Here is a 21,276-nt window from a genome sequence, read left to right on the forward strand (position 1 = left end):
AACATTTGAGGGAAAGCTTTACTGTCACCTTTTTACAAATGATGAATTCAAAAGAATAAACTTGCCCCAAAACACACAGTGGTGGAGTCAAGATTCTAACCCTGTCCAGGTCTCTCTTTTCTACTCTGCCAGTATCTTACTGAGTTGAGAAGGAAGGACTTCTCTGGCTTGGGGGTAGAAGAGGAAGCCCTCAGCATAAGTAATCATTCTCCTGTCTGTGGAGCATGGGGTTATTAAGAAACTTGATTTTTATCCCTTCCAGGACACTCTAGGACTTCATTTACATGGTTGACCTGATGTCATCTATAAATGCAAATATGTTTTCCATAATGCTTAAGTTTGGCAAAAAGTTCAATTAGATTAATAAAAATACGAATTTCTAATTTTTTTTCTTTTGGACTTTTGCAGGGTGTTTTGAGTGCTGTATTAAATGCCTGGGAGGCATTCCCTATGCCTCTCTGATTGCCACCATCCTGCTCTACGCTGGAGTTGCCCTATTCTGCGGCTGTGGTCATGAAGCTCTTTCTGGAACTGTTAACATCCTGCAAACCTACTTTGAGATGGCCAGAACTGCGGGAGATACGCTGGACGTCTTTACCATGTAGGTCATCCTGGTATCGCTTGTTATTTTGAGAATGTATGTGCACGTTGCTGTGTGTTGAATAAATAGGAATATAGAGTTAAGTGAGGCAGTCTTATATAGAAGAAAAAGTACTCTTAGGGTATATACGTAAGTCAAAAGGACACGGACCCTTACCATGAAAACAGGAAGGTACACAGCAGAAGATCAGAGGCCAACTTAATCTGGACTTAATTTGTGCTTTAATTTGCCTGTAAAGTTTTATCCAACATTCAGTTACCATTAAGTGGAATACTTGCATTTCTCTCGCTCTTCTAGTTTGAGCAGAGGCTGCTCTAGCAGAAGAGAGCAGAATATAGACTCAGAGCCAAGTGTAAGTGTATATACTCTGCTGCTGATTCTAGGAAAAATCACCCAAACTCTGTGGCTACTCCCAACTTTTAAAAAATTTTAACTCAGCCATGGACGTGATATCATCATTATTTCCTGCCTCCTAGAAGTGATGTGACTACCTAAGTGAACATTGTGAAAGGGTCTTATTGACTTCTGTAAAATAAGAAACATAAGAAATATTGAGCACCTTTTTACAAGCACCAATTATGCTTAAAATGTACATTTTACCCATAAATGTAAACTCCTGGGATCACTAAACTATGGTGATGCTAATATTTTTTTAAAAAACATAACTCAGGGGACTTCCCGGGTGGCGCAGTGGTTGAGAATCTGCCTGCCAATGCAGGGGACACGGGTTTGAGCCCTGGTTTGGGAAGATCCCACATGCCACGGAGCAACTGGGCCCGTGAGCCACAACTACTGAGCCTGTGCGTCTGGAGCCTGTGCTCTGCAACAAGAGAGGACGCGATAGTGAGAGGCCCGCGCACCGCGATGAAGAGTGGCCCCCGCTCACTGCAACTAGAGAAAGCCCTCGCACAGAAACGAAGACCCAACACAGCCAAAAATAAATTAATTAATTAATTAAAAAAAAAACAAAACATAACTCAAACATAGTCTGGAAGTAGAAAACAGTTTAGTGTTCAAGTTTCAGTCCCATATTGCCTAAGTTTCCAGAGCGCAAAATTTTAAGATTGAATTACAGAGGAATTTTTTTTCCAAATAAATTCCCAATTCGGGTCATTTATTCAGTGATTTCTTGCCCACAAAAAGAAAATAAATTATTTTCTCACTTTATTTTATAATCTCAGATGATAGTAAACTTTCTATTGTATTGTGTATTGCCTGTACAACTTCTTAAATCTATTTCATGCTTCTGGATACTATGTGATTATAATGTTTTTCACGTTGCTTTATTTTGTTATTCTCAATAAGTTCAACACTTCTTAATTTATACATACTTCTTTCTGGCATGAGATGCTTCTAGAGTTACAAACTGGAACGGTCGTATGGCTGGTTAGGATGATGGTGCTTTTTGCTCTTACCACTTCCTCGAAAAGAGGTTAATCACACTTGTTATTCACCCGGGGCAATTCCTTCTGACAGGGTGTGACTATAAGCTAAGACCCTAATCTAAGACAACCCTTGGTCACCCTGGAGACCATTCTAGATGGAAGATAGCTTTTCTCCAACTCCAATATCAGAAGATACATCAAATTTCTAAATTTTTTAAATAATCCATCAGCTGCAGTCAGATTGTCTTGAACACAGTATTGCTCATAAATTGTATTTGTTATTTTATTCATTAATGTTGCTGAGTTCCATGAAAAATGAAAATGAGAAGTGAAAAGAGATGCACGTTTCTATCAAGTAATAGAGCAAGAATTCCCTCCTTGGGGGCTGGAGGGCATGTCCCCATGAACATAGAGATAGCAAAATTTTTAGGAAAAAGAAAGTTGAAATAATTTATGTTTATCTAAAATACGTTGGCACTTAAAATTTGAGCAATATTGGTTGTAAAATAAGAAATATAACAAACCAAGTGTATCACACACACACATAGTGATTATTGGTTGTAAAATAAGAAATATAACAAACCAAGTGTATCACACACACACATAGTGATTAAGAGGAGATGGACGTTGATTAGCCACTCAGATAAGAAGTTTAATTATTTAAACATAGTTCCTAACTTGGAAGCATCAATTTATTTCATCAATGTCACTGATAAATGGAAATGAAGAATGAATAGCAAATTTGAAAAATCATGAAAAGAAAAGAGATGAGGGAATTATATCACTTATATTTCCCAATGTAACTTTATTTTACAGATTAGTTCCAAAAATTTAGCATTATTCATTAAATGAAATTTTCTTAAACCCATAGTAGACAGTTTACCAATTTCCATTGAATCAGGTATGTAGCATGAATTGATCCTTGAGAGTTTATGAATGACAGTCATCATTTGGAATATAATTAAACTATCTGCAAATGCTTTGGATTATTGCAGGTTAGTTTGCAAAGAGCCTGAAGACAATGATTGCATGGATGTATTTTAATGTGATAATACTGACGTTTTCTTTTCAGTTTTATCTCAGCCTACACTGGACAAAATATGTTTTCACTGTGCATTATTTTAAGCTACCACAGATGTCCTTAAAATCTACAGATTCTCTATATTTAGGCTACATCCAAATTGCTACCTTTAGTTATAGAAGTTCATAAGAAATCATAAGCCTAATAACTGGCATGGGATGATTGTATAAATCGATCAGAAACCAATTGTCAGGATGTTTATTTAACATTTAGACAACCAGCCTTAATAGATCACAGACCTCAACTACAGCTCTGAAGGGTAGTACATGTGGGAGTTCAGCAGGGAAATCAGAGATCATATACTTAATTTGGAACTTTTACCTTTGGTCTCTTATATTGGGAGTTAAATGTGGAATCAGTAATGCATCTTTGGCATGGGAAGAATACCATTTTCACTGGAATGAAAGCAAGTGCTCAAATTATCTCTCTTTTCATATTTCAAATAACTAAAATTCCTTATCCTAGACCCCGTGGAGCTACCAAATGAATTAAGACTCCCTGTCGGCAAACGGTTCGTGAAAACACAGAGGGAAGGTGTGTACAGATAACTACTGGGTCTGATTAGTACCAAGCAGTACCAGTCACGTAGCAGTTGAGAGGAAGGTAGTGTTTACTCTTTGGGGGCTGCCTTACAGGGCTGTTAGCGGACTCCATAGGTGAGGGGCAAACGGGAAGTAAAATCAGGACTTGGGACGCAGAAGTGAGTGAGAGGCGAGATTGCAGGCAATACAGCTTCCTTGAAAATAAGCTAAGGTAAGTTTGGAGAAGAATGTGTAAGAGAATGATTCTGAAGAAAAGACTTGTTGGCCAACTTTAGTAATTTACAGGGTCTATGTCTTGTCTCCATAGTTCTCAGGCTTGATTCAACCAAATTAAGCGCTCCTACCTCATATACTTATAAAGGAAAAGAAACCTGTTCTCTGGGTGTGTGAACGAAGAGATAACATGAATGGCCTAAGCCCCCGTCTTCCACCCGAGGTCCTCAGGACTCCCTTCTTTGTCTCAGCTTCTCTCTCTGTCTCTCCACTGCACCCCTCCTCTTAAATATATACACACACCTGTCTCCACGTGGTCAGTATCCAAGTCTACAGGGGGACATAGGAAGGGCAAACACACTGGAATATGCCTACTCCATTTCGTGAATCATCTTTCCAGCATGTAAAACTTAACTTCTCATAAATAAGTTTGCAAATAATCTCTGTTCTCATGTGATCTATATTTTAGACATAGAATTCTAACACCAAGAGCCCTGCCCCATGGCAGGTAAACTGAAGTGTAGCATCTTCAGCTGATGTCACCCACTAAAGCATTTTGTCATATTCCACTTGAGATATAGGGATCTCCAAAGAGAGAGAAAAGAGTGAATTTCGCAAATATTTTGTGACCTGCTGGTATGTTTTTAAGTATCACTCTGTCCCTCCTCATCTCCTTGGTTTCCCAGAGCTTTTTATCCCCTAATCTGTTAGTGTAGCCCCTGAAGTCCGTGGTCATTGTTGGCTCCAAATTGTTGTGACAGTGAGTGTGTAACTTAACCTGCTGCCCCCATTAGGGGATATTCCTACACTCAACTACACCTCTGTTAGCTTGATATAGCCATGGGCCCCCTAACTCTGCACACGGCTCAATGCTCTGCTGCTTCGTGCAATGTGACGAGGAGATCTGCTTTCTGATTTGTGGTTCACTTTCTCCTCTGAGAGCCCCTTGCCAGGGTGACGTTATCGTGTCCCTAGATTTCGCTTGATGAGTGACCAAGATGTAGGATAGGTATTTTACTTGCGCAAAGCAGATTCATATGGAACAGTGAAATACGGAAACTGTTCAGAAAATTAGATGTCAAACAATCCAAACCATGAATTTTTCTGAGTGACTTGGCTCCTTGAATAACTCTCCTGAGGACAGAGCAAGGGACAGCCTTATTCACACACCAAAAAAACCTATAATTTATTAGATGGGGATTGGATTTTGGTTTCGACAAAATATAGTGAGAATCCAGGATCTGGGGAGGATTGATTTTCAGCGTAAATTTATTTTATTTTCAAAGTTTTATGACTGTGATCCGAGGTCAGTGCATCAAAAACTGAGTTTACTAGATAGTGAATTCTTTGATAGTTAATGCACACATAAAAACTATTCCGTTTGCCTGAAACAAAAGCAGGCAGTAAGCTCAGTTAAAATATCATAGACACATTGGTTTTGCTCTCAACTATCTTCATGTGCGTGTAAATCTCTAAGGCTACTTGTAGTTCATGTTTATACCTTGGAAGTTAATGAAATGGAAAACCGGTATCAAAATTGGGGGGGATGGGAATGAGAAGGGAAAAGAAAGCAGGAATTCATGGCAAGGCAACACCAGTTCCACAGGTTGAAAGAGATCACAGCAGTGTGCAAACTATCTGTTCTGACCTGGGTGTTGACAATCAACACCCAGTAAGTCTTCTTACTTATAAAACGTTTGAAGATGAGACACATTGACATGAGATTGTTGATTAGTCTTGGAGAGTCAAAAGTAATCTCAGTTCTAGCTAGAACTTAGGTTAAAAAAAATACTGAATTTCTAACTACTGATACAATAAACAGTAAGCATCTCCTTAGGCAGTATTTCAGCCAGGCTAGTAGTCCTCAAATGAATGTTTTTTTAAAGCCCACTAATATGAAACAACAGCAGCAAACCCAAATACATAACCATGAAGGATTTAGATAGACAACGTAGTGTGGTGCGTAAGAGCACTGGTTCTGAGGCCACACGCCCTGGTTTGTTTCCTGTGGTCTCTGACCCTTTCTACCCATCTTACCGTGGGCAAGTTAAGGAACCTGTCTGCCTTAGTCCCTCATCAGTAAAAGGGACTTACTAACGCTGCCTACTTCTTAAAATCGTTATAAGATAAAATGAGTTGCCATTTTAAAACAGTGGTAGCAGGGCTGGCACATCATAAGCACATCATAATGTGATAGGATGATAATGGTGATGATCTTGATGATGGTGTCTTCCCTGAAGCTGTATCACAATTTTAATGCCCAGTGTCATGCTTCCTAAAGTCTCTTTGTCCCTGGACACACCCTACTTACCATAACACTCTTACTGACTTACTCTTTGACTAGAGTAGGTGAGCAATTGTAGTGTCAGACTGGATTAGAATTCAAAGATCTAATTTCTGTTCTCCTTTCTAAAACCTAGGAGTACGGCAACTCTAGAAAAAATATTTACAAATAAGAACGTGATGATTTCATTCTAAGAATATTTGAAGGGCTATCAAGGAAAAGGAAATTTGCTTTGTACTTTGTGGTTCAAAGAGAGAGATTTGGGTGAAGGGATTTCAATTTATAGAGAAAGAGTTTTTGTCTCAGAATACAGAACATTTCTACAATGTTCTTGTTTTCAAATATTCAGATTTTTTTCAGGTCAGTCTTTTGTCTGGTTTGTTTTTTAATGAATTCATTTACTCAGCAAAAAATACAAGGTTATACTATGTGCCAATCACTGTGCTAATCTTTAGGGATACAAAGTAAAACAAGACAAATTATTTTTCCTCTCGTACTGACATAGGAAAGATACGTCAGCAAAGTGCCATCCACATTAGACTCAACAGGTATGAATCAGGTAGTGGTAGTTAGTACTTGAGCTGATTTCCAGGATGCATCAGGTTAATGAAGTGGAGAGAGTTGAGGAGCTACAGTAATTAATACTACATGGCATTGGCACAGACATACATATAAGTACTTGTAAAGTACTTATATGTACTTATAAGTACATATAAAAGTATGTTCCTACTCTAGTTTTTAAGAAAAATTTTTCAGATGGATTTAAAGTTAAAATTTAAGAGTAAACTAATTTGTGAAAGCTAGAAGAAAATACAGATTTAAGATTTTACTTATTATGGGGCAAGAAGTATATAAGCAATATAAGAAATCACAAGGGAAAAAATATATAGATTTGACATAATATAAATAAATTTTACTCATTAAAGTATTATAAAAAATTAAAAGGTGTACAAAAACTGAGCAATATATTTACCACTTATATAACAAGATTCCTAATTTTAATAAACAATAAATTCAACAAAAAGATACATATTCTAGTAAAAAAATTGGCAAAGTATAAAAACATATTTCTTAAAGATACAGATGATTAATAGCTTGTAAACATTTGTTCATCCACACTACTAAACCAAGAAAATTAATTAAAATGATAATACCATTGCTTTTTAACTATTAATTTGTTAGAAAAATTGAATGGTAATACTCAGTATTGGGAAACAGAGAATAAGCCCTCTTACTCATTATCAGTGCATCTTTATTTTGGCACAAACTTTCTGGACACCATTTTCACAATATATGCCTTAAAAATTTCTAGGAATTTATGCCAGGGAAACAACCTACACTGCCCAAAGATTTATCTTAAATGATGTTTGTAATAGTGATGCATAGCTTCCTATTACTGCTATAACAAATTACAACAAACTTAGTGCATTAGAAAAACACATTTATTAATTTTTTACAGTTCTGGAGGTCAGAGGTCTGAAATGGGTCTTACTGGGCTTATTGAAATGGGGTCAGATCAAGGTGTTGGCAGGACTGCACTCCATCTGGAGGCTCTAGGGGAGAATCTGTATTTTTACTTGTTGCAGCTTCCCAGAGCCACCTGCATTCCTTGGCTCATGGCCCCCTTCCTTCTTCAAAGCCAGCAGTGGAGCATCTTCAGACTTCTCTCTGAATCTGACCCTGACTTTCCTACACCTCTCTTTCACTAATTATTAGGACCCTGTGATTATATAACACAGGGTAATCTCTGAATATCAAAATCATTAATTTAATCACATTTGCCAAGTCCCATTCAACAAGATAGCATATTCATAGGTTCCGGAGATTACACGCAGACATCTTTGGGAGCAGCATTATTTTTCCTACCACTGAACAAAAGCAGAGAAGTGGTAAAACATGTCAAACCTTCAAATACTAGACTGTGCCATAATCTTTTAAAAATAGCTTGATAAAACTGTGTAATAGTATCATGTAGTTAATTGTAATTCATATAAAAAAATTGGGAGAATAAACAGTGAATAGTCTGTTTTTCCGGTTTTATTTTCATTTTTTTCTACAATGAATATAGTTTGCTTTTCAAATCAGTAAAACAGTGGTTTACAGAAACATTGTCAAATTTGAAAGCTTGCATTTAGAAAGGAGGTTAAGTGCTTTCATTTTTTCCTTTAGAAGTAAGATAATATGGATTCTTACTTTGCAAAGCAAAAGTAGTACAGTGAAGGTAAGACTTCTTATGATTCTCTGCTATTTGATCCTACAGTGGACACATAATCAGTGACTTCATTACCAGAGGGTTTTTATTACTGCATTTTGTTGACGTATCATTGACAGGAAACTCATCTTTACAGAGAATAAGAGTTTAATTTTCCCAATATCATATTTGAAATTCTTTGTTAAGTTCATATATTGCATGTTTACAAGAAAGAGTACTTTTGTGATAAAACAGAGGGATTCAAGCCAATAAGATAATGACAAGTATATTATAATTTAAATATTTTGATGATTTAATTTTGAAATCCATTTTGGAATGTAACATTAGAAAATGTCCATCCTCAGATTGTTGGAAGAAAAACTTCATGTAAGAGTTTTTGAATGTCAAGAAATTAACATTCAGCTTCAAGAAAGTATAGCTTGTGGCAGGCTGAAATAATGACCCCCAAAGATATCCAGAACCTAGTGCCTGGAATCTGAGATTTACTTTATATGCAAGAGATTTTGAAGTTGTGATTAAGGATCTTGAAGTGCGGTGATCCTCCTGGATTATCCAGCTGAGCCCTAAATCCAAACACAAGCAATCCTTATAAGAAGGCAGTAGAGAAATATTTGTCCAGAGAAGAAGGCATTGTGACTGCAGAAACAAGGCGCTATTTATTGGCTTCACTAGGCAAGGGATGCAGCTGTAGCTCTAGAAGCTGAAAAGTGTAAGGACGCTTTGCCCTAGAGTCTCTGGAAGAAGTGAGTCTCTGCCTACCCTTCGATTTCAGCCCAGTGAAAGTGATTTCAAACTTCTGACCTCCAGAACTGTAAGGAAATAAATGTGTGTCAAGCCACCAAGTTTGTGGTAATCTCTTAGAGAGACCATAGGAAATTAATCAACAGCTACACCTCTTTACGCCAGTACTTACTACCAGGTATTCTTACACAGTGTTTGAGCTAAATTTCAGAAAGATAAAAGCAAAGTGTTTGTGATTGCTATGTAATTGTCATCAATAATTTGCAGTTATACTTCTAGTGTACATAACCGGGTGATGTACACATGAACTTTAATTGAATTAAACATGAATTTGGAAGGAGTAATGTCAGCAAGGTGGTGATAGGAAGTCCCAATGCTTGTTCCCACAAAGAAACACCAATTTATCAGTGATACACAGACCGAAATACTTTTATTCCTTTTATTAAGAAGTTGCAGTGCCCCAGACAAACACAAAGCCAAGAACAGTCACGTTGAATTGGGTAAGACGGCCAATTTCACTTTACCTGCATCAGTCCCTAACCCCAAGCCAGGGCCAGGTGAGAATGCCCTGGATCGTGACTTCTCCTTTGGGAGGAAAGAGAAGAGTGGAGCATTCATCCAACGTTCTGGCTCTTCTGAGGGCTGCCCAAGGAACTGATTTCTGTTTTGCCTCACTCAGAGCTCTGACAGAGCAGGTGTCTGACTCAGGGCACTGATGGGGACCTGGCATACTTTGGATGCCGGTTGGCCACTGAGAGCAAGAGAGATCAGGGCAGCTTGCTACTGTAGAACCAGAACTTGTAGTGTTGCAGGCACAAAAGAAGCAAGATTATGAGATCCTGAAAAAGATACCAGTAAGCCTCTCTAGTTGAGAAAATTGCACTCACAGGCCTTTAGAAGTCACATTCCCCCCAAAAGTTTTTAGAGGCCCGCACGATGTCTAGGCAGGTTGATTAGTGAGGGTCTTCTTCTGTACAAAGCCAGTTCCTTAAAGACTGGCAGAGGTAGCTGCTTTTTCAAATGCATGGACCCCAACACTAAGTTATAAGACACATGAAGAAACAGGGAAACATGACCAGAACAAAGGAACAAAATTAATCTCCAGAACCCAATTGTAAGGAAATAGAGCTGTATGAATTACCCGACAAAGAATTTTAAAAATTGTCATAACGATGCTCTATGAACTCAAGAAAACAATGCATGAACAAAATGAGAATATCAACAGAAAGATAGAAAATATTTTTTAAAATTGGGAGATTGAATAAATGAACTGAAAAATTCACTAAAGGGGTTCAAAATCAGGTTGATAAAGCAGAAGAAAAAATCAGCAAGTTCAAAGACAGGTCATTTGAAATTATCCAGTCAGAGGAACAAAAAGAAAAAAGAATGGAAAAGAGTGAAGCAAGCCAAACGGACTTTGGGACACCATCAGGTGGACCAATATATACATTATGGGAGTCTCACAGAAGAAGAGAGAAAGGGCAAAAAACTTATTTAAAGTAATAACAACAGAAAACTTCCCAAATCTGGGTAAGGAAGTGAACATCTAGATTTAAGAACCTCTGTAGACTCTAACTCATATAAATTGAAACAAATCCACACCAAGGCATATGATAATCAAATTGTCAAATGTGAAAGAATTTTGAAAGCAGCAAGAGAACTTGTTCCCTACAAGAGAAACTCCATAAAACTCTCAACGGATTTTTTGGCAGAAACCTTGCGGGGCAAAGGGAGTAGGATGATATATTCAGATTGCTGAAAGAAAGAAATTGCCAACCAAGAATAAATACTGTATCTGCCAAAACTATCCTTCAAATATGAAGGTGAAATGAAGAATTTCCCAGATAAAAATAAGCGGAGGGAATTTATCACCACTAGACTTGCCTTACAAGAAATGCCAAAGGGAGTCCTTCAAGCTGAAATGAAAGGATTTTAAAAAGAAACACAAAAGTCTGTGAAAGTATAACGCTCACTGGTAAAGGTAAATATATACACAAATACAGAATACTGTGATACTGTAATAGTGGCGCATAAATCACTTTAAGTTCTCACATAGAAGTTAAAAGACAAAAGTATTTTAAAAATCTATAAAATATGTTAATGGGTTCATAATATAAAATGATGTGATTCGTGACATCTATAACAGTGTGTGTGGGAGAGAAGCAAAAGTTTAAAGTACGTGTATATGATTGAATTTATCAGTTTAAAATAGATGGTTAACTCTGTTTCATGTAAGCCCCATGGTAAAAACCACAAAGAAAATACCTGTAGAAGATATACAAACGAAAATAAGAAAGAGATAAAAGCATGTCACTACAAAAAAAATCAATGTGTCTTTCAGGGGTGTTTTACAGTTTCATTCATGTAACTTTTGAGCATTTCTGATTAAGGGGATGGGGGATGGTGCAGGGGAAGAGGAAGAAACTTACAAGCATGAAAAACCCTTGTCGACAAATACTAGAAGTGGCAGAACAAAGTGTACGCACATTAGGCATATAAAGCAAAAATGTTTTAAAATCCAACCTCCGTTATGAACATAAAAATTCCATAGCTTTCCTTCCAAAGGAACCCTGAGCACGTGGGCATCAGTTGCTGCAGACCAGCCATGAAGAGTTATTGAACTAAACCACTTCATCTTTTCTTCCCAGGATTGACATCTTCAAGTATGTGATCTATGGCGTTGCAGCTGCATTCTTCGTGTACGGCATTCTGCTGATGGTGGAAGGTTTCTTCACGACTGGGGCCATCAAGGATCTCTATGGGGATTTCAAAATCACCACGTGTGGCAGATGCGTGAGTGCATGGGTACGTTACCTGTCTTTGCTCAGGAGTCAATGTGGGTTTATCGCAGGAGCACACAGGTGTTTGTGTTCATCTGCCAAGAACTGGAGGGTTTTTTTTAACACAGTAACATTCCCTGCTCTGGTGGCTATTTTAAATCTTAATAGTATTTTCAAAGTAACGATTATTCCATGTGAAAATTCAGGTTCAGATTCTCAAATCATGTGCAACACAACTCATCTTGCTTCTAGAGGCAGCAAACTGTTGATTGATTTATGATCTATGTTTCCCAAATGGCTCTGGGCTTCCCATACAGTATTTAAAATAACAGAAAAATCCGTCTGCAACTTATAACAGTGAATGTCTCTCTTCCTTAAATACATGTTTCATGTATTTTACTGTAAATTTGGGTGGGAACTATATTATGTAATTTCTGTTTAATATTGACATAAGGTAAGAATTACTCTATTATACTAATTTAGATTTTAAATCGTTATTGATACTATTTTTAACGGTAACTCAAACTTACAGTCTAGAGCTAATGCAACACAGAAGATGCACGTATATCTATTAAAGCACAAGACTGATGAAAATTAAGAGTAATGTGTTAAAAATACGTTCACATTTTTATGCAGAATAATTTTCATAAAATGAACTTTGGAACTTCCATCCTTGACTAATGTATTTTTATTATTTCCCAATGTTATATGAGAATGTCTACTTAATTACAGCATATATTTCCTATTAAGTAAGATGTCTCTAATAAGGAATGGTGCAATTTATTTCAGTCTTACAGAAAAGTTCAAAAATACCTGTTAACCACCAACCATTTTTTCCACCAGCTTGTAACAAGTTCTAATATTCGCTCAGTGTCAATAATGATAATAATCTCATAAAATAGTTAGCCTGTGTTGTGGGTATTCGTAGTTGTCTCTGTAATAATTTCTTGTAAGACCCTTTTGGGGAACAATGTTTATTGTATTATCTAAGTGTTTAGGATCAGTAATATCAAATTACAGACCCAAAAGAAGTTTAGTTAAAGATCTTGAATTAATTTAATAAGTAAAATATGAATATTCAGTGGGCTAATTTTCAGTGATACCTAAGGGATTTCTCTATTAAGAAGGCATGTTTGATTTTAGATTCATTTATACTCTGCCAATAGACTATGGTGAATTCAGTTAATGATGGGCTTTTTCTTATAATTAGGACAGTATCATTATAACACCACTCGTATGTCTTAGCAAGTCACTTAACTTCTCCGAATCACAGTTTACTCTCTTACATCATAAAGACATTAGATCATCTCTAAAGCTCATTCTAGCTCGAAGAGTCCATAATTCTAAAACACTAGTGAAATCATAGAGAAAAGGGGTCTCTTTTACCATTGGGGAGTGACCTTTCACCAGGAAGAGTGCAGTTGATTAGGTTGTTTCATTGAGATCGTGAAATTTCTGCATAAGATTGTATGCAGAAGCAAAAAGTCATGGAAGAGAACACCTATCTATGTGCCGTTACTAATTATCCGCTTGCCATTGACACTTCAAAGCTATCTCAAATAAGAATTTTTAAAGCAAAAATGAGCCACATTTTTTTCTATAATAGTAACAATTGTGTCACCAGTCCCACCCAACAGCCCAGAAGGATGGCAGCAGCTGCGTGGGCCCCTCCAGAGGCGAGGCAGCAGGGAGTCAGCCCCCCAAGACACCCCACCCACGCCTTTAGCACCCATCCGCACCCGGGAATGAGCAGAATTGAGGGGGAAGCAGAGCTGCCCTCTTGAGTGTCTTGCAAAAGCAGCAACGCAGCGCGCGGGCGAGGCCTTTGAGTCAGGTGCGGGCTGTCCCAACATGGCCTCCATGAAGGGGACCAGCCCCTGCAAAAAGGGGACTGGCTCCACCGCCTGGAAGTGCCCTGCACGGTGCACCGCCCTGCAACCCTCTCGTGCAGGATTTAGGGCTCCATGGAACCAGAGGAAAAAATAATGATAATGTTTTATCGGAGATTGCCAACAAACACATGAAAGGATGCTCAACATCACTAATCATTAGAGAAATGCAAATCAAAACTACAATGAGGTATCACCTCACACCGGTCAGAATGGCCATCGTCAAAAAATCTACAGACAGTAAATGCTGTAGAGAGTGTGGAGAAAAGGGAACCCTCTTGCACTGTTGGTGGGAATGTAAATTGATACAGCCACTATGGAGAACAGTACGGAGGTTCCTTAAGAAACTAAAAATAGAACTACCATATGACCCAGCAATCCCACTACTGGGCATATACCCTGAGAAAACCATCATTCAAAAAGATTCATGTACCACAATGTTCATTACAGCACTGTTTACAATAGCCAGGACATGGAAGTAACCTAAGTGTCCGAAGAATGGATAAAGAAGATGTGGCACATATATACAATGGAATATTACTCAGCCATAAAAAGAAACAAAATTGAGTTATTTGTAGTGAGGTGGATGGACCTAGAGTCTGTCATACAGAGTGAAGTAAGTCAGAAAGAGAAAAACAAATACCGTATGCTAACACATATATATGGAATCTAAAAAAAAAAAAAATGGTTCTGAAGAACCTAGAGGCAGGACAGGAATAAAGACACGGATGTAGAGAATGGACTTGAGGATACAGGGAGGGGGAAGGGTAAGCTGGGATGAAGTGAGAGAGTGGCATGGACATATATACACTACCAAATGTAAAATAGACAGCTAGTGGGAAGCAGCCGCATAGCACAGGGAGATCAGCTCGATGCTTTGTGACCACCTAGAGGGGTGGGATAGGGAGGGTGGGAGGGAGGGAGACGCAAGAGGGAAGACATATGGGAATATATGTGTATGTATAGCTGATTCACTTTGTTATAAAGCAGAAACTAACACACCATTGTAAAGCAATTATACTCCAATAAAAATGTTAAAAAAAATGTTTTATTGGTCATTCTCTCCTGCTACTTAGTCTTCCTTGCTTCCCTATTTCCATTCTGCTGCCTTTTTTCTTTTTCCAATTTGTAGGTAAATTGTATCTTACAGTCTACTTTTTGTTCTATGAGTTCCTTAGCTTTAAAAATGTCCTTTTGTAGAAAGCTCAGAGATAAACCCACGCACATATGGTCACCTTATCTTTGATAAAGGAAGCAAGAATATACGATGGAGAAAAGACAGCCTCTTCAGTAAGTGGTGCTGGGAAAACTGGACAGCTACATGTGAAAGAATGAAATTAGAACACTCCCTAACACCATACACAAAAATAAACTCAAAATGGATTAAAGACCTAAATGTAAGGCCAGACACTATAAAACTCTTAGAGGAAAACATAGGCAGAACATTCTACGACATAAATCACAGCAAGATCTTTTTTTACCCACCTACTAGAGAAATGGAAATAAAAACAAAAATAAACAAATGGGACCTAATGAAACTTAAAAGCTTTTGCATAGCAAAGGAAACCATAAACAAGACGAAAAGACAACCCTCAGAATGGGAGAAAATATTTGCAAGCGAAGCAACTGACAAAGGATTAATCTCCAAGATTTACAAGCAGCTCATGCAGCTCAGCATTAAAAGAGACATGTACCACAATGTTCATTGCAGCTCTATTTACAATAGCCAGGACATGGAAGCAACCTAGGTGTCCCTCGACAGATGAATGGATAAAGAAGATATGGCACATATATACAATGGAATATTACTCAGCCATAAAAAGAAACGAAATTGGGTTATTTGTAGTGAGGTGGATGGACCTAGAGACTGTCATACAGAGTGAAGTAAGTCAGAAAGAGAAAAACAAATACCGTATGCTAACACATATATATGGAATCTAAAAAAAAAAAAAAAAGGTTCTGAAGAACCTAGGGGCAGGACAGGAATAAAGATGCAGACATAGAGAATGGACTTGAGGACACGGGGAGGGGGAAGGGTAAGCTGGGACGAAGTGAGAGAGTGGCATGGACATATATACACTACCAAATGTAAAATAGATAGCTAGTGGGAAGCAGCCGCATCGCAAGGGGAGATCAGCTCGGTGCTTTGTGACCACCTAGAGGGGTGGGATTTGGAGGGTGGGAGGGAGACGCAAGAGGGAGGAGATATGGGGATGTATGTATACATATAGCTGATTCACTTTGTTACACAGCAGAAACTAACACACCATTGTAAAGCAATTATACTCCAATAAAGATGTTAAAAAAAATGTCCTTTTGAAGCTGAATATATTAATGAATTTCTATTTGGAATTCTGAGTAATATTTACAGGTGGAATAAATTTTTTTGGAACAACCATATTATTATACGATAAGCTTCCAGAGTTAGTACTGAAAGAAACTTATTTTTATATCCCTGTTTTTCTATGCTGTATAAAATGTAAAATGGTTACTAGTAACTGATTCTACTCACAAAATGCAATTTTGCACAGTGCACAAATTCAGTTAATTTTAAAGCAGCTTTAGATCACTGAATACAAGATGCTAATCAATATTCTCTTTTCCTAATGAATACCCTTGAAAGCATAACTTGACCTGCATTATGCATTTCTTCTCATGCAGTATCAAGACCACTTCAAGTTCATTTCAAATTTTTAATGCTGTCATTCGAAATCCTTAATGTGAGGCACATAAAACACAACAGCACAGTATTAACCTTTGGGGGGTAAGAACCATTAACCAGTTTATTAAGATCATGTGAAAGTTACTAAAATACTCTAAGTAACAGATTTTATTTAAATTAAATGGCAAATGGCCCTAAGTTGCATACAAGTCAAACATGTTACTAAATACATTAAACGTGAACTTCAGTTTAAGGCATATAGAAATATTTGTTTTCTTTGAATTTCTTCCCCATTAACTTTTTAAACCAAAAAAATATATATTTATTCGGTTGTAACTTGAGAGGCATTCAGTGACTCACATTTTGAAATCATGGGATAGTTGTTACACCCATCACTCTTTTCTTATTTCTAAAAATTTCCCATTAGTATTATGATAGCAATATGGATCTCAGAATTTATCTATGCTTGTTCTGACACTTTAGATTTTTAAGCCCAACACTTTTGAAGTAAGAAGAGTTCTTAAATGTGCTACTCTCTGTGGAAATTAATACATTTATTTTCCATAAATCCACCTGCTCTAAGTGTTATATAAAGCAGTAAAAATTTTGAAAGTATATGTATTCATTTGCTAGAGCTGCCATAACAAAGTACAACAAACTGAATGGCTAAACAACAGAATTTATTGTTTCATGTCTCTGGAGGCTTGAAGTCCATGATCAAGATGTTAGCAAGGTTGGTTCCTTCTGAGGGCTCTGAGGAAGATCTGTTCCTCTAGACTCTGGTGGGTTGCTTGTAATCTTTGGAGAGCCAAGCTGATAGAAGCATCACCTCAATCATTGCCTTCATCTTCACCTGGTGTTCTCCCTGTCTACATGTCTGTGCTCATATTTCCCTTTCTAAAGGACACCAGTTACATTGGGTTAGGGCTCTCATTTTAAATTTGCTTACCTCTGTAAAAGCCCTATCTCCCGATAAGGTTGCATTCTGAGGTATGGGGTTGAGGAATTCATCATATGAATTTTGGAGGAACACAATTCAACTCATAACAATGTGCCTTATAACAGCAACAGTATGCCACACACAATGTTTAAAGCAACAAAAATAAGCAGTTACTTTTGTTACCCCCATTTTACAGATGAAGAAACGTATTCTATTTATAGTCCTTCAGTATCCAAGGGGATTGGTCCCAGGACCCCCATGGATACCAAAATCTACAGATGCTCAAGTCCCTTTTATAAAAAGGTGTAGTATTTGTATATAACCTACACACATCTTCCTGTATACTTTAAATCATCTCTAGATTACTTATAATACCTAATACAAAGTAAACTCTGTAATGGATTGTAAATACAATGTAAATGCTGTGAAATAGTTGCTGGTGTGTAGCAAATTCAAGTTTTGCTTTTAGGAACTTTCTGGGATATTTTTAAAGAATATTTTCCATTCGTCGTGGTTAAATCCAAGGACGTCCAAAAGGAAGGCCAACTGTATTTATTTTAATGCGTCCTGTTACCTCAGATGTTTATAGATTTTGACTACAGCATATTAGACTGTTGTCCATAAGATATAACTCTACAGAACTACCTTTACATCTATTCACTATGTAATGACTCCTGGCTCATTTTCATAGCTTAAAGTTAAGTTTTAATAATAAATCCAGTATTAATAATAGGAAGTGTTTGTTAGGTGCTTACATATGCCAGTTGCTATGCATGGGACTTTATGACACACTAGGGCATTGGATCCTCCAAACTATGTGAAGCAGATGCCAACATTAGTTACCTTCATTTCACAGATGAGGAATATGCCAGCAAGAGATGCGTACATGGTGGGCAGTGGGGCCAGATTTGGATGTGAGCATCTGGCACAGAGCCCATGGCACTAAACTCATGGTCAGGATTTGCCTTGTCATTTTATGTTTTATTTGGGCTAATGTCATAGGAGAATTATCTGGTTGTGAGAGTTTTTAGTAATTCACCAGTCACTTTTGTTTTACATCTTGGTGAGATCATTCATTGACGACTGGAAAGTTCCTTTGCTGCAGAGATGTCTTCATTTTAACCTTTATCCACAATCATGAATTATCTCTCTTTACAAGACAAGGATGCTCTGTGGGATATGAAACAACTCAGTCATCGAAGGTACTTTTCTGTTTTGATGGCTGCCGATAAGGAGTTCTAGCGTGACTTGCTAAGTAAAGTTGTCATCAAGGAACTCTGCTTTCTAGTCTGTCTCTAAAATCCAGTATGTTCGAAAGTAAATTAAAAAGATAATAACAGTTTCGATCCAAGACTGCCAAGTTCCTAGAATAAGGCTTAGTTTCTCTCTAGGATATTCCAACTCTAACCTGAAGAAGGCAACATGATTTGTTTCAGATTATAACAATGCACTCTAACACTTTCTCAGTAGGGAAAAAAGGGGGAGGTGAGGGGGAACATAAACTGCTTCAGGCATAGTGGTAATATGTAGAAATAATGTTTCAAAAAGCAGTGCATGTGGCAGATGGCACCAGGAGCTTGTTTGCCACAGGTATCTGAGGTAGATCTCCTGCATGCACTTACAGTTTCAGAACTGGACTGTAAATACAGGACAGTATACCAATCTCAGTGTGACCATCCAGACATTAACTCTGCTGGTACATAAATTATAGCAAAGAAAGAAAACATGGGTCTCATTCTTTTCAGATTTAGGGCATAAAACTTGACAAAAAATTTCAGTTAGCCTTAGAAGATGACATTGACAAAATGGGAAAATCTCTTGTAAAAAGTAAATCTTCTGGTGTTAGAATTTTTAATTCAAGAGACTTAAAACTGCTGGAAATGAAAAATTGAAGAAAAAGTTTGAATCATCCTGATTCCTCTCCAGTCACCATAAGTCATGATTGGAGTTCTATTCAAATAAAAATAACTTCTCAAAATATTGAGCCAAGGTTTTGTCTTGTGTTTGTTCTTTTGATTACTCAAGTCATGAAATATAGTCTTATGCTAAGCCTTTCTTTTTTAAATCTGTATATTCAAGTGGCATTTTAATTCTCATTAGACTTCTCTATGTCTCAGATCATCCATCAGATCATCCTAGGATATAATTTCATAGCATTTATGACTCCTTATATTTTTAAAATCCTAAAGTATTTTTTCAAAAGTAAACTTTTAATTTTACAATAGTTTTAGATTTACAGAAAGATGAAGATGGTACAGAGAGTTTCTATATATATAAAACTCAGTTTTCCCTATTAACATCTTACATTAGCATAGTACATTTGTCACAATTAATGAACCAATATAGAAACACTATTATTAACCAAAGTCCATGCTTTATTCAGATTTCCTTAGTTTTTACCAAATCAAATGTTCTTTTTCTCTTCTAGTATCCCACTCAGGGGATACAGATACCATACTACAATTTAGTCATTTCTCCTTAGGCTACTCTGATCTGTGACTTTTTCTAAGACGTTCCTTGTTTTTTGATGATCTTGAAAGTGTTGAGGAGGAGTAGTTAGGCATTTTGTAGAATGTATGTCAATTGAAATTTGTCTGATATTTTTCTCATGATTAGACTGGGGCTTTGGACTTTGGGGAGTATCTTTCTCATCACATTATTTCATATACATCTAAAGTACTATTAATTGAAAAAGAAAACTAAAGACATTAACACATTCTCTGATCCATGTTTTCCTAAACAAAATAGTTCTATTAAAAATAATCATGCTAAAATACAATTTATCATAAATAAACTGTACATAGCAGGATAATACTCTATAGACCTCTATTTTCATTTCTACAGAATCCTCAAAACCCTCAGCTTCTGATTTAATTAATATAAAAGTAAATCTTAGACTCTGATGCCCACTGAAAATTTCTAAGGGAATATCTCCATAACTAATGAATTTCCCATTTCTGCATATAAAGATATTCTAGTTTAAATGAAGTCATTTGCAGGTATAGATTGTTCAATCAAGTTTTATAATAAAGCTAGAAATTCATCTTAAGGATAGATAGAAAATGTCCTCAAATTCATAAATTTTATGAATCCCAATGTAACATCCTGAATACATTCACTCACAGTAGCTGCTTCTACTGTGAGTAACCTCGATTTTATGTGTTTGGGTGACACTGCAAATAGAAATATTTTTTAAATTGGTTCAAATATTTAAATTGGTTCAAATATTTCCATACATGTAAGAGTTATAAATAGGCCACTAGATTGGGGATGAAATAATAACTCTGGATTACAAATGGCCTTTTAAAATATTGATTAATAGATACTTCTCTTTTTCAGTCAGGAACTTCATGCCCACTGTACTGGGAATAATCTCCACACAAAAGATCTTTATTTTTATATTTTCTTTAAAAAAAAACAAGAGTTATATGCTTTTCTGACTTTGCCTTTAAATCAGTAACATTTTATAAAACATATGAAGCTTCACCATATTTTTGAGACTCAATTTCTTTATCTCTTTTTCTCATTTTGAGATTAACTACCATAGTTTATGTTTTTAAATTACTTTATGGGGAAATGGTATATTAAGGATATAAAAATCAAAAGTTCACTGAGGAATGACTAAGCCTAGTATTATTATATTGGGATTCTTGGTCAAAAAAACATTTCTCAGATATTTACAATGTAATTGATGATAAGATAGTATTCACTAAGAGGAAGTTTCCTCTGTAGTAATATTTGCTGGAAAAGATGCCAGTGATGCTTTTATCTTTAATATAATTTGATTTTGTTTGCATTCTGTTTTCACTTGAAATGGTAAGCTCTACATAAGCACATACATGCTGAGCACATTGATGAACATGGGTGACTTACAGTTTTTGCACAGAGAGTGGTTAAAGTCTGTGATAGATGTTGTTGACCAGTATATACCCAAGGCCTCATACAG

General features: G+C 36.7%; 1 protein-coding gene across 2 annotated transcripts in view; it reads left to right on the plus strand.

Annotated features, from left to right (window-relative positions):
• Positions 1–21,276, plus strand: part of GPM6A (glycoprotein M6A) — a 260,268-nt gene that overhangs the window by 223,603 nt on the left and 15,389 nt on the right. For both annotated transcript variants that reach the window (XM_036838928.1, XM_036838927.1), the window contains exons 2-3: positions 409–601; positions 11,708–11,864. In XM_036838928.1, the coding sequence (XP_036694823.1) occupies positions 409–601; positions 11,708–11,864 (350 nt within the window). The remainder of the gene's footprint in view (positions 1–408; positions 602–11,707; positions 11,865–21,276) is intronic.

The sequence above is a fragment of the Balaenoptera musculus genome, chromosome 21, assembly GCF_009873245.2.
Source record: "Balaenoptera musculus isolate JJ_BM4_2016_0621 chromosome 21, mBalMus1.pri.v3, whole genome shotgun sequence".
NCBI classification, from domain to species: domain Eukaryota; kingdom Metazoa; phylum Chordata; class Mammalia; order Artiodactyla; family Balaenopteridae; genus Balaenoptera; species Balaenoptera musculus.